Raw genomic sequence first — 12,878 nt, 5'->3', positions numbered from 1 at the left:
GAATGGTCTAAATGATGAGAGGCCACGTGGTTCTCCTAAGAACAAGTCCCAGATTCTGGCCTTCTGCTCTTTTACCCGCCCCCCCACAGTAACACATTCTTTATTGGATTGGCTATGTCTACTTATTCCTTGTTACCTTGAAAGTGTTAAGAAGAATGAGAAAACATCCAATCTTAAATAACAACCACCCACCCTTCCAATTTACTCTTATCATCTTTAGTTATACTCAAGGAAGAGAACATGGTTATATTTTGAGAGATGATTTGTTTTTAGAAGTAGTGTAGGGACCTTTACTTTGTTTTGTTTAGTCAATCTATATCGTGGAAGCTTGTTAAAAATGCAGACTCTTAGGCCCAGCCCTGGTCCTGCTTAATCAGAATCTGCATTTGCACAAGCCTCCAGGTCCTGTGTGTACACAGCAAAGACTGCGATGCTCTCATTCAAAACACTGTTTCTCAGACCTGGCTGCACATTGGAGTCACGTGGGATGTTTTAAAACTGTTAATGCTTGAGTCCCATTCCCAGAGATTCTGACTTCATCCCTCTGGGGTGTGGCATCAAGAGTTGGGTGTCAGAGTTTTAAAAGCTCCCCAAATGATTTTAATTACAACAAAGTTTGAGAACCACTGATGTAGAGATGCATTTTGGGATAATAAAATGTTTTACAGAAAATCATATCACTCACACCTTCATGTGAATTACATTAATCAGCTAATGCCTTCTCCTAATCACCTGTTTCCGGTTATCCAGTCTGAAGAAGTAGTGGCTTTGGCTGGGAAAGAGGAAAAGGTTGTCCCAGGCAGATGGGGATCGAAAGCCTGGGCGAGGACATAGCACCCTGAAGGCCTTGCAGGATTGAAAGACAATCTGGGACTAGTGGATAAAACAGTCCAAGTGCTAGAGTAAATTGTTACTTGCACTGGAAAGATCCAAAGATTGCATGTCTATCCCCTTCCTTTCCTGGGAAGTTAAATATTGTCCAAGGCTCCACAGTACCTGTAGTGTATTTTCACAGATGAGTAAGACATCTGAATATAAATAACGTAGTAGGAGTCAAAAATGAACATTTAAGAAAGAAATAATAAAAATGGACGTGAATCACTTCCCAAACCATAAAATTCAACTTACTGTTTCTTAACAATCATTGAGTGTCTGTGGGATTATTTCTCTTTCTGTCATGTTTTTATTAGCTCTCCCTTGGCCTAATAAACTTTAATCACTCCAAAGTATCCAGCAGACTGGGTTCCCTTTCAATTATCTTCGTTTTATTTTGACATCTGTGCCATGTGTTCTTTCCATGCAGTGAGGAATTGGTAAATACTCTTCAGAGGGTTTGATGGTGTAACATTCTGAGGCCAATGTACTGAGTAAAAGACTCCTTTGATGAGACCAGAACCATATTTCTAGCACACCAGCTACACATCCCCAAAGTGGGGATCAGAGCCAGAATGTCTGTCCAGTTCAAGCTATTTCATGACTAAGTCCACCTGGATCTTTTGAGAGAACTCAACCTTTATTTATTTTTTTAATATAGAAATAGTAACCAGAATATTATTAGTAGTGATATTAATAATATTATTAGTACTAGAGCAACTTTTTCTCAAACCTGAGTGATATCAAGCTGTAGTTAATGTAACAATTCCTTTGAGAAATCCTGTAATTGTTTTTCCTGAGAGGTCAAGGACAGATGCAAACTTTGTGCCATTCGTTGATCTCTACTGCCATCTACTGGAGGAAAGAGTGAATGCTTGTTTTTCTCTTTTAACAAGTTTTTCATAGACTATGCAAATGCATAAGCCATTGTTTTGGATTGGAAAACAAGAACAAACAAATTGTCTTGTTGTTTACAGAGTTATTTTTTCCTTTGAACCTCAAGTTTCTTTATCTTTTACATTATACATATCTGAGAATTTACTATAAAATAGTAAAAACTCTGCATATTTGTCTACAGTATATGGACATTTTAACCAAAATCCATGACTTGCGTGACTCCCCTCTATAAACACCCTGCCCTCAGGGTGTTTATTTTAGTTTACACCAAACTAAAGTAAAAGAATCAGTGAACCCAGTGGTTCTTGGCCTGACCAGCAGCATCAGTACCAACTGGGAGCTTGTTAGAGATGCACATTCTTGTAGGTTTTGCATGTATCCTGTGATCCCTACTGAGCAGTGTTTTTCTTTTGAATTTTCAGTATGAATGGAATGACAATGAAATGTACTTGTTCCGGTCATCCGTTGCGTATGCCATGAGAGAGTATTTTTTAAAAGAGAAACACCAGACAATTCTTTTTGGGTGAGTTGATTTGCTGTGCTCTCAAGTTATTTCCATCAGAACTTCCCTTATTCTTGGGTCTGAGAAGATATGCTTAACCTTTTATTCAAGTGAAATTAAGAAAAACCTCCTAATATCTTTCAAACTTTGACTTTCTGGAATTTGGATCACTCTATTTAGGGATGATTGTGACTTATTTGACTTGTAGATTGTAAAGAGCATTTTTCTTATTATATGCTCTTTCCCCTCCCCTCCCCTCCTCTCTCCTTTTTCCTCCTCCCTTCCCTCCCCCAAGTGCTCTCATGCACCCTCAGCACGGAAAGAAAAAGGCAGAAAACTTTGCCTTCATTGAGCTTGTGTTCTAATGCGTATGTTTTACTTGTGAGTGTGTGTGTTAGACAATCAACAAAATATATAAGTGAAATATAGTAGGGAGAAAAATACAATAGGAAAGGGGCTGGGGAGTGCTGGTGCATGTGTGTGTATAGGCTTCACTTTTAACTAACATGGTCAGAAAAAGCCTCATTAATATTTGAAGCAAGAGACAGAGCCAGAGGGGGGTTATCACTGTGTGAGGGATATAAATGATAAATGTCTAACTATTACATTGTTTTATATACCTGAAGCTAATTTAAAAAAAATAATTTTCCAAGATTGAAAAATTTAAAAAAAAATAAGTATACATAAATAAACAATAAAAGCAAGAGAGAGCCAGTAATGCCGACAGTAGGGGGAAATGTTTCAGTCAGGGAAAACAGCAGATGGAAAGATGCTGAGGAACGACTATCCTTCAGCAGCAAGGAGGCCAGTGTGGCTGGAGCCGATAGAGCTAATAGAAGATAAGCAGGAGGTACTACGGTTAGGGTGCTACTGGGGCATGGGTGGGGAGGGGAGAAGAAAGTTCCCGTGGGCCTCACAAGCCGTTCTAAGGACTTTGGCTTTTGTTCTGAGTGAGAAGGGCTTTGAGCTGCATGATCTGCCTTAGGTTTTCCTGGGATCACCCTGGCAGCTGTGAGAGCACAGCCTTGTCACATTGTACTATGAACCCCACTCCTCCCCCTCACCCGTGGGTGTAACATGACACCTCTGTTGGGCGGGGTAGCGTTGGAGGATGTAAATTCACCACTTCTGTCCATGTTACCAAGCCACTGCTGCTCACCAGGTTGTTTAGCACAATCCTGGGTCACCAGTGGTTTCTCGCTGATTCCTCTGGTGCTTTTAGTTTGAAATTTTTCTATCCTGGAAAACAAATGTGGTTCTTACATGGTGGCAGAAGAAATAATGCCAAGACTTGCTGTCAAAACTTATGGAGTTGAGTTCCTGTGCTTTGGGCAGCGTTAAGCTTTTGCACAATTACATTCTTCAGTCGTTGCCCTGCCCCATATCTCCTACTTCGCCCTGTGACCCTCCCCCTAATCTCCTTTTCACCAGCAGCAGAAGTCTTCATTCTCTTTACTGTGTCCTTTCTTTACAAAGGAAGATGTTTCTCTTGTTTGTCCACAGGGCCGAAAACGTGTGGGTGAGTAATTTGAAGCCAAGAATCTCCTTCAACTTCCATGTCACTTCACCTGGAAATCTGTCTGACATCATTCCTAGACCGGAAGTTGAAGGGGCCATCAGGTGATCATTTACTTTCAAACTATATAAGGCTGAGGGGTTAACAAATGCAATAATAACAATAACTAATAGCAAGTGTGCTCTTACTGTGTGCCAGGCACTGATCTGAGTCATTTACATGTTTTACCTCATCATAAAATCATGGGTTTTAATTCCAGGAGGATGTCATAGCAACGGCATTGTCTTGATTTGGGTTCCTTCAGATGCAGGCCCTTAGACAGCATTTGAGTGTGTAAGTAGTTTATTTGGGAGGTGATCTGAAGAAGCACTGACAGAAATGTGGACAGGAGACAGACAATTGAAGAACAATAATGCGTGACCTGTTATTGAGCAAGTTACCCTTGCTCAATAGAGCTTCATTCTGCTGAGAGTTCTGGGAGATGTATAGAATATGCCCCTGAATTGTCCCAGCAGAGCTGGGGTATTTATTCACCACCTCCCATCACTCTTTGGCTGAGAACTGCTTCCAGGGGACATGAATCCCCCAGCATTTTGGGCCCACAGGCAGGGCAGACTCTTGTGACCCGAGAATGCTCTCCAGCAGAGGCAGCAGGTCCTGGCTGAAGAAAGTCTGGCTAGCACTCATGGGAGATGTTTCACTGCAGAAGGGACATGGGCAGGTATTGATGGCCTTCATTTGCTAGGGGACTTTGATGTAGGATCCATTTAACTAACCCAAGTCTGAAACAAAGTAGACAGGAATAGGTTTCCTTAGACATTGGGGAACCTCCACGTTAGGAGAGGGACGTGCTGTGCACAGTGAGTGTTTAGAAGCAACAACCTGTCCATTTGCCTCAGCCGTTTCTCAAAACAACAAAAGCAAAGAATGGGTAGATGTAGCTGGTTCCCCTTGTGTTCAAAAGCTTAGGATACCCACTTCTGTGGGAAAGCGCACTAGGTGGCCCCCTTGAGCCGCTCTTCATCTTTGGAAGCAGAACTAAAATGTGCTGGGCTGTGTGTGTGTCTAGAAAATCTGACTTAGTTGGGATGTCCAACCCAGCCACGCCCAGAGACTCACTGACTTCCTCCAAATGACTTGTCTCTGTTTGGGGGAAGAGTGCCAGCTGAGATCATCATGAAAGAGCACGGCCCTCCTGCACGCTGCAGGGGACCTCGAACTTCCTGTTTCCAGAATGACTTGAGACTCTTCCAGGCTGAGGTTGCCAAGGGTTACATGACTAATTCTGCTTTGACCTCTCTCTCTCCCTGGGTGGGCTCTGACCGCCTGCCCTGCGTTTTACCCAAGGGTAGGAGGGTGGGATGCCAGACACTTTGGTTTTCCATCCAGAATATTCTCCATTTTGCTAGTTTTTGTTTTGTTTGAAAAATAATCTCCATCCTTTCTTTCTCTATAAAATTCAGCCATGTCCCATCCTGGTGCTGGATAAATTGGCAAAGGCCCCTTTCCTGTGTTCGTCCCAGTGCTGCCTCCAAAGGTCGACACCTTTTAGTTGGAAAATATAGCTGGGTATAGGACCCGGTTCATTGGTAGAAGAGGTGGGCCCGTTGTCCTCTTCCATTATTTCATATAAAGTCATTGTAGACAGACTCTGACAGAAGGGAAATTCTTGCCAAATATGCTAACTTTGCCTTTGCAACACAATCGTCACAAATGAACAAGTGCCAGCCCTTTGCATGTTTCCATACTTGCAACCCACTTTCCAGTGAAGCTGTTGCCAAGCCTAATCCAGGTTGTAAGTTGTGAAAGGAGCATCATTGTCAAAACTCATATCTTGCATTGGACCTGATTTCATTGTTATGTAAGGAGTACATTCTTAGGATAAGCCTTATCGGATCCTTTCAGGAGCAATGATATATAGAGTAAATAATTACGCGCCATTTTATTTTGCCTAAGTGTCCCTGTTGCCTGTGTTTTGCTTTTGGGAATAGGATGTCTCGGAGCCGTATCAATGATGCTTTCCGCCTGGATGACAACAGCCTGGAGTTTCTGGGTATTCAGCCGACACTGGGACCCCCTTACCAGCCACCTGTCACCATATGGTTGATTGTTTTCGGGGTTGTGATGGCAGTGGTAGTGGTGGGGATTGTTGTGCTCATCATCACCGGAATCAGAGACCGAAGGAAGTAAGTGATCTTTCCTAGACTTAGCTATCCGAAAACAAAGGTTTAGGGAAAACCAACTGGGAAATGTGCAGTAAGTGGCAGGTTGTACAGAACAATGATCAGGTTTCCTCAGCACTTCCCCGTCCAGCCCTCCCACACTGTAGGTGTCCAGCCTGGGGTGTACTGGCACGCCCGTGCTGGGAAACTCCATCCTGGCCCAGCATCCTTGCCCTACTGCCAAGAGGCACTGCAGACTCGGCAGCGGGTGGGCTCCGAGGATTATTCTTACCGATGCATCCTCCCCGGTCTAGGCATGAGCCTAGACACTGGGTTGGTGATGGGTTTGAACTGTGAAATCGTTGAAGAGTGAGCTCTGAGATCTACTCTTGAATCATCTTCATTCCTCCGTGGGTATCTCAGGCTCCCTACCATTCCCTTAGTTCATGGGTCAGGCACCCTCTCGTTTGTTCTTGAGTTGAAGATCCAAGTTCCCTGAGGATTTAAATCAGTAGAGGCCTGGTTTATAGTCTTGTTCTGCCACTAGATATTTTTTCCTGATCTTGAGAAATCATTTACTTTCATTGGGCGTATGTAACTGAGGTTAATAATATGTTATAACACAGAACAAAACTCTATGCACACATTTTAGGTTATTTAAACATGTTCTTCGTGGAATTTTTACAGGCACTAGTCTATTTTGCTCGATTTTCTTCACTATAGAGATTTTCAGTTCCCGAAAGTAGCTTCATTTTTAAAATTAGGTATTGAATAGAATACATCCATATGGTTAAAAATTTTTTAATGCAAAAGGATACATAAAGTCTCCCTGTCACTCTTTGCTTCTAAGTTCTCTTCCCAAAGCTAACCAAAATGATCAGTTTCTGGGAGACCTATTGAATCAGAACCTTTATTTTAGTAAAGCCCCCGCCCCCAGCTGATTCACATGCACATTACAGTACGAGAAGCACTCGTCTACTTACTAAAAATTTGTGCATGAGATGCTATTCCAAAGTTAATTCATTCAGTTATTTGGGGATACCACCAGCATGCCACACACTATGTCAATAGAAGGTACACAGAAAAATAAGACCAGCTACTCAGCTCAGTACTTTCATACATTAATGTCCTCAGCAAACCTATGATGTAAATACATAATTATCTTCATATATATGTAAAACTGAGATTCCGAGAGGCCAAGTACATTCTCAAGTTTACACAGCTAATGAGTAACAGATTGGGATATACACCAGATTCCAAAGCTGGTTGTTGTGTACTACAAAGCTGTCCTACCCGCATCTTTATACTTTGGAAGTTGCTAATTTAGTAGGGGAGCTCTTTAAAATGAGGCGATTGGCTACATGACCACTGAGTTCTTAAAAATAATAATAATGGTTAATATTTACTGAGGATTACATGCCAAGTACGGTGACTGATCTGCCAGCATTATTTCATTGATGCCACATAACTGCCATCATTTTCTGAATAAGCAAACTGAGGCCCAGAGGCCCCCCCCTCTCTGACTCCAGAGCTCAAACCTACCCAGTCTCTTACTGCTCTGCCAGCCATCTCGACAATCACAGGGCTAAAGAAGTGAACCCAGTGCACTGCAGGTGTTTATAGTCCATTACAAGGGGACTGATATGCAAATGAATACACCAGTGATTAGATGCTGAGATGTAAAAGACCCCAATGGAGTCTAAGGGAGGCCATGTCATTGTAACATATTAACATTCTAACATTCTAGTATTCTAACATATTAAGGTGACTTCACTTTATTTAACAGGACAGATCAAGCAAGAAGTGAAGAAAATCCTTATTCTTCCGTGGATTTGAGTAAAGGAGAAAATAATCCAGGATTCCAAAATGGTGATGATGTTCAGACTTCATTTTAGAGAAATCTATTTTATTTCCTCTTGAGGTGATTTCATTGTATGTAAATGTTAATTTCGTAGTCCAGAAAATATGAGATTATAAAGATGTTATTAAATATCAGAACCATGGCTGTGTTCAGGAAAATTGTCCAAAGAAGACATGCCCGAGGGGAGGGCCTCTTCACTTGCATTGCTTTTGGTATTTATTTCTGCATCAACATTTGACTTCTTTTCTGTTTCCTAAAAGAGATGTTTATCTTTGAGAATAATAGAGAAAGTGTGTCTTTAGCCTCCCGGGCTGTTCAGGGGTAATGGAAATGGAAATGTCTGTTGTGTTGCTGGAGCGGAAAAAAAGCTACATGGCAGGAGTAAGTGTAGGAACCTTCTACGGAATCTAGCTGGATGGCTTCTAAGGCCAGTGCACGTGAGCTGATGGAGCTCCAGGGATTGGGAGTGACACACACTGTTCACTTTCTTTAAATTCACGTGTGAAGGATGATGCGCTCTCTCCACATTAACGTAATCTAAGTACTATACTGATTTGCCCAGTAGGGGTTGGACTAGACCATGCCTTCTACAGGATGACAAGTCTAAAAAGAGAAGAACCCAGAGAGTGTCAGAAGGTGTTGCCTTCTCAGTTCCAAGCTGTTTGATCATCATCTCCCAGACAAGATTAAAGTAGCCCCCAGGGCCTCCATGACCCCCCACCCTGCACACCTGGTAGAAATTCGCTTCTATTGTTCTCTAACTGTGGACTGAATGGAAATCCCAACTGAATATCACCCTCTGAAGTGGGCACCCAGTTTCTTAAATCTTTTGTATTCACTCACAATGTCTGAGCAGTGCTGAGCACAAAGCAGACACTCAATAAATACTCGATTTGCACACTCTTGTGGTGTCATGGGTACTTATGTGTTGGGGCTTCTGTAGGTTCTGTCTGTTTTTCACTTCCAGGGACGAGGTTGCCCTCTGACCACCTGGGACCCTTGACCTCCCAAGTATCCTAGAATGTATCCCAATTTCTTCAATTGCTTTATTGTGCAAAGCAATTGTAAAATCAGTCTGAAAAGAGTATGTTAAGATGACATACACCCTCAGGTTAGGAACCAAACCTGATGCTGCTTTGACATATTTCAGAATCCCCAGACCAATTCTGAGCACAGCATCCACTACCTACCTGAAGACTCACTTAAGATAGGTTAAATGGATCAAAATATCCAAACTCTACCTGTCAACTCACTCTGCGTGGTGACCAGCATAATGTTAGATAACTTTGTTCTTAATAAATTCTATAGAGATAATGGTGATGGTGGATCAGTTAGCCAAGTCAGGGGATAACGAACATTTTCTTCGCTTCCAAGACAGTGTAGGCAGGCCCCTGGTTTAGAACAACGAGAAATGCCAGAAACCACCACTAAACACAGTAAAACAGCATTTTAACAATTATTGTGCATGTTTTAAATAGTATGACTATTGTTCCTTTACCTGCCCACCCCAGCATCACTGGACTTATTTTCTGATAAACTTCTACTAGTATCTTAAAGTCTTGCTTGACTTCATTTTCGGAGGCAGGTTTCTAAGCCAGGCTTTGGCCTCTTTTTATAATAGACAATTCTGTATTGTTTGAATTTTTTTCAATGAGCACGTGTTCCTTTAGTTAGAAAGAAGATTGTTAGAAGATCAAATACATAAAAATAAGAAGAAAGGAAAACAACCTTCAAGGTGCGGGGGGAGGGGGCACCAGCAAGACCTAGTTTAGGCTTGGGACATCTTTCTTTGGGGGGGTTCACAGTCTATGCTGCAGTTCCTGGTGGACAGGATGGGAGAGCGCAGCAAAGGCTGCTACCCCCACGTGACTGTGGCCCACTGAGGAGGGGGGGATGTGTTAATTGCTCCCTGTACCCCCTACCAGGAAAGAACCTGGCACATGGTACATGCTAAATAAATGCTCACTGAATGTATAAATGCCCTAGTGGTTATTTTTAAAGTTCCATTTATTATGCATTGAGATTTGTGTGCCTCTGTAAAAAACAGAAGACTATTATCATAAGGCAATTCTGCTGAAAAGAAAGGAATCATTATTTAAATGTCAGGAAACAAATAACTAAGAGGGCTCATTTGAAATAGTTGGGGGGTGAGGGGGTGAGTGGGGTGAGAAAGAGTATGAACGACACCCACAGCATAATGAGGTCCCCTAAGGCAGTTCAGACTGCACAGGAACATCTGGGCGCCTGTTAAAAATACAAATTCTCAGGCTTCACTCAGACCTGCTCTACCAGAGTCTCTGGGGTAGTTCCTAAGAATCTGTTTTCGTAACCGTCCATTTGATTCTCATGAATGCATGCATGCATGCTAAAGATTGAGGACATTGAAACATGAAGGCAAATGTCCACATTTCTGTACTTGTTAATAGTATATTTAATTATCGTGAGAGTGACAATATAAAGAAAAGAATATCCAACAAGTAATTTTTCAATTCTGTTCAATCTTTACACATGTTATACACCCTCTCTATATTCCAATCAGAAAATATGCTTCTGCCATAGGCTGGGAAGTGTAATACTAAGAACAGCATAAACAAAATTACTAATTTGACCTAAATTTCAAGGAAATCTTTTGTTTCCTACCTTGTTCATTTCTAGGTACTATAACAGATAAACAGCACACGGAATACTATTAAGAACTAGCTAGATTACATTGTCTGTGCCTTGCTACTTTCCTTAAAAAGAATAAAGATGTTGGCCAACATTTACATTCATTCTCATCCGATCTCCTAATTTCTTCTTCAAGGCTTGTCTTTTTCCCGAAGTGGTTCAATGGAAGTTAAGAGTTGCTGAAATGTGGGACGCTTCTCTGGAAGCTAAATAAAAGAAAAACCCAATGGTTTAGTTGCTGAACATTGTAATTAAAAATCAAATATTTATACCTCAGTCCTAAAGCTAGCAACTTTTAAAACACTACAAACATTTCTACTACTAAAGAGAAAACAACTACAGCCAGAAGAATTGAAAAGAAAAAGTATCTTTATTTGCATAAGATATGATTGTATACCTGGAAAAACTAAAAGAATCAATGATGGAATCAACCCAAAGAATAAAGGAATTCACCAGGGAGTGGTAATAAAATTAACATACAAAATCAGTAGACTTCACATATGTGTACCAATTAGAAGACATAATGGAAGAGAAAATCCCATTTATAGTAACAACACCACCAAAATAAAGTACTAACAAAAATGTACCTCCCAAATGAGGAAAACTTTAAAACACTGCTGAAAAATACAAATTTAGACTTGAGCACATAGAAAAATATTTCTTGTTCTTGAATAGGACAAATCAGTATCATAAAGATGTCAAATTTCCCAAGTTAAAATGTAAACTAAATATAATCACTTTATAAAGGGATTTTTAAAATCAAGGTGGGGAGAACAAAAATCTGAGAGAAAAAAGGGAAAAGACAAAAGACACAATTCTCAGAAAGATACACAAATGCCCTTACAAATATACCTCACTCATAATAAAAGAGGGACATAAAAGCTGCACTAAATACCATTTCTCATCTATCTGATTGGCAGGAATTCAGAAGCTTGACAATGCTCTGTGTGGTGAGACTGTGGGCAAATAGGCACATTGCTGGAGGGGCAACTCCTGCAGAGAGAAATTTGTACGCTACTTTTTTGATAAGAAAGAAAGGGAAACAAAAACATGCATATACTTACCTGCTTATTTTTGTGCAAAGAAGTACAGGAAAGATAAATCAGAATCTAATGAAAATTGTGTTTTTCCAAAAGTTGCAAAATAAAATATAAAGAGGGGAGACTAAAATGTACAAAATGCTCACTATATGCAGAACCTCCAGTTGGTGATTGTCTCTGTGCAAGCCCCTCTCAATGGATTCTGCCACAATCCACACACTTTCACGGACCATCTGCCGGAAGATGGCAGTTCCTCCCTGTTCAGGGCCCCCTGTTCATGGATATTGCAGTCCTAGCCCCAGGAGCCAGAGCAGGAGGGCCAGAGAGGTCCCAGCTACAACTCTTGTCTGCTCTTCTCCATCTGACAGGTGATGGCAGTAAGTCCGGTACTTGTCTCTGTTTCTATTGTGCATGTATAATTATAAACTGCTTGGTGTTTTCAGTTTCACTGTGTGTGTCTGTGTGTGTCTGTGTGTGTGTGTGTGTGAGTGAAGACTGAGTTCGGTGAGGGCAAATCAGTCCCCTTGCAATTTCAGCTCCATGTCTACCCCAAAAGAGACTTATTCTCTACTTCCATGGAGGTATGGGAAGAGAGGACGGAATCATGTCCATATGTGTTCTGTACACGTGGTTATATGTACTCTGTCACACATTTTCTACTCAAGCAGAGACCATCGTATGGTTAAGAACAGCGACCCCAACACTAGCCAGCCTGCCTCTTAAAAGATATGTGACCCTGGGCAAGTCACTTAACCTCTCTGGGTCTCTGTTTCCTCTTTTGTTAGTTTTAGCCATGATAATATATTAGTATCTACCTCATACGTGTTTCCTGATGACTAAATGAGTTAATATTTATGAAGTTTGTAGAATAGTGCTGAACGTAAGTTTTTGTTAAACTGTTGGCACCTGCATTGCTTGTTTTAGATGACAAACACTTGAGGGCAGAGGCCCAGGGCCATTCCCACCTGATCTGTAGCAGGTGCCTCCCCTCCAGAATGCTTTGCCCAGGGGGGCGAAGCCAAAGCTCCCCCAGGTGGTGCACTTGCCTCATGCCAGCAGCTGTACATGATCTGGTAGATGGTGTCCGATGCCAGTTTGGGCCGGTAGAGCCTGTGGCCCTGGGAGACCTTCACAACCACCTGGGAGTTGTCGTACAAGTCATAGGGCTGCTTCCCCAGGCTGTACACTTCCCACATCAGGATCCCTGCACGACGCCGAGGGGCCCGGCAGACAAGGGAAGAGAGCAGATGTCAGAAGGTACGGAGTTTGTTGAATGAGCATCACAGGCCAGGTTAGGAAGGCTATGGGTCAGAGCTAGGGAGCGCTGGGAAACGAGTCCTGGCGGAAGGGACAGGGTATG

At 41.9% G+C, this 12,878-nt stretch overlaps 2 protein-coding genes across 2 annotated transcripts in view; one reads left to right on the top strand and one right to left on the bottom strand.

Moving 5' to 3' along the window:
- Positions 1-8,714, top strand: part of ACE2 (angiotensin converting enzyme 2) — a 38,449-nt gene extending 29,735 nt beyond the window's left edge. The window contains exons 16-19 of the mRNA XM_019746337.3: positions 2,193-2,293; positions 3,776-3,892; positions 5,780-5,974; positions 7,737-8,714. Coding sequence (XP_019601896.3) covers positions 2,193-2,293; positions 3,776-3,892; positions 5,780-5,974; positions 7,737-7,845 — 522 coding nt within the window. The 3' untranslated portion in view covers positions 7,846-8,714. The remainder of the gene's footprint in view (positions 1-2,192; positions 2,294-3,775; positions 3,893-5,779; positions 5,975-7,736) is intronic.
- Positions 8,715-10,218: 1,504 nt separating this feature from the next.
- The window catches only part of BMX (BMX non-receptor tyrosine kinase), a 42,359-nt gene continuing 39,699 nt past the window's right edge, over positions 10,219-12,878 (bottom strand). Inside the window, exons 18-19 of the mRNA XM_019746241.3 lie at positions 12,565-12,722; positions 10,219-10,684 (exon numbers count right to left, since the gene is read on the bottom strand). Of these exons, the coding sequence (XP_019601800.3) occupies positions 10,610-10,684; positions 12,565-12,722 (233 nt within the window). The 3' untranslated portion in view covers positions 10,219-10,609. The remainder of the gene's footprint in view (positions 10,685-12,564; positions 12,723-12,878) is intronic.

This window comes from Rhinolophus sinicus, chromosome 18 (genome assembly GCF_057876585.1).
Source record: "Rhinolophus sinicus isolate RSI-liver-muscle chromosome 18, RSI-T2T, whole genome shotgun sequence".
NCBI classification, from domain to species: domain Eukaryota; kingdom Metazoa; phylum Chordata; class Mammalia; order Chiroptera; family Rhinolophidae; genus Rhinolophus; species Rhinolophus sinicus.
Note: the sequence above shows the minus strand (reverse complement) of the source record. Positions and strands in the feature narration are given on the sequence as shown.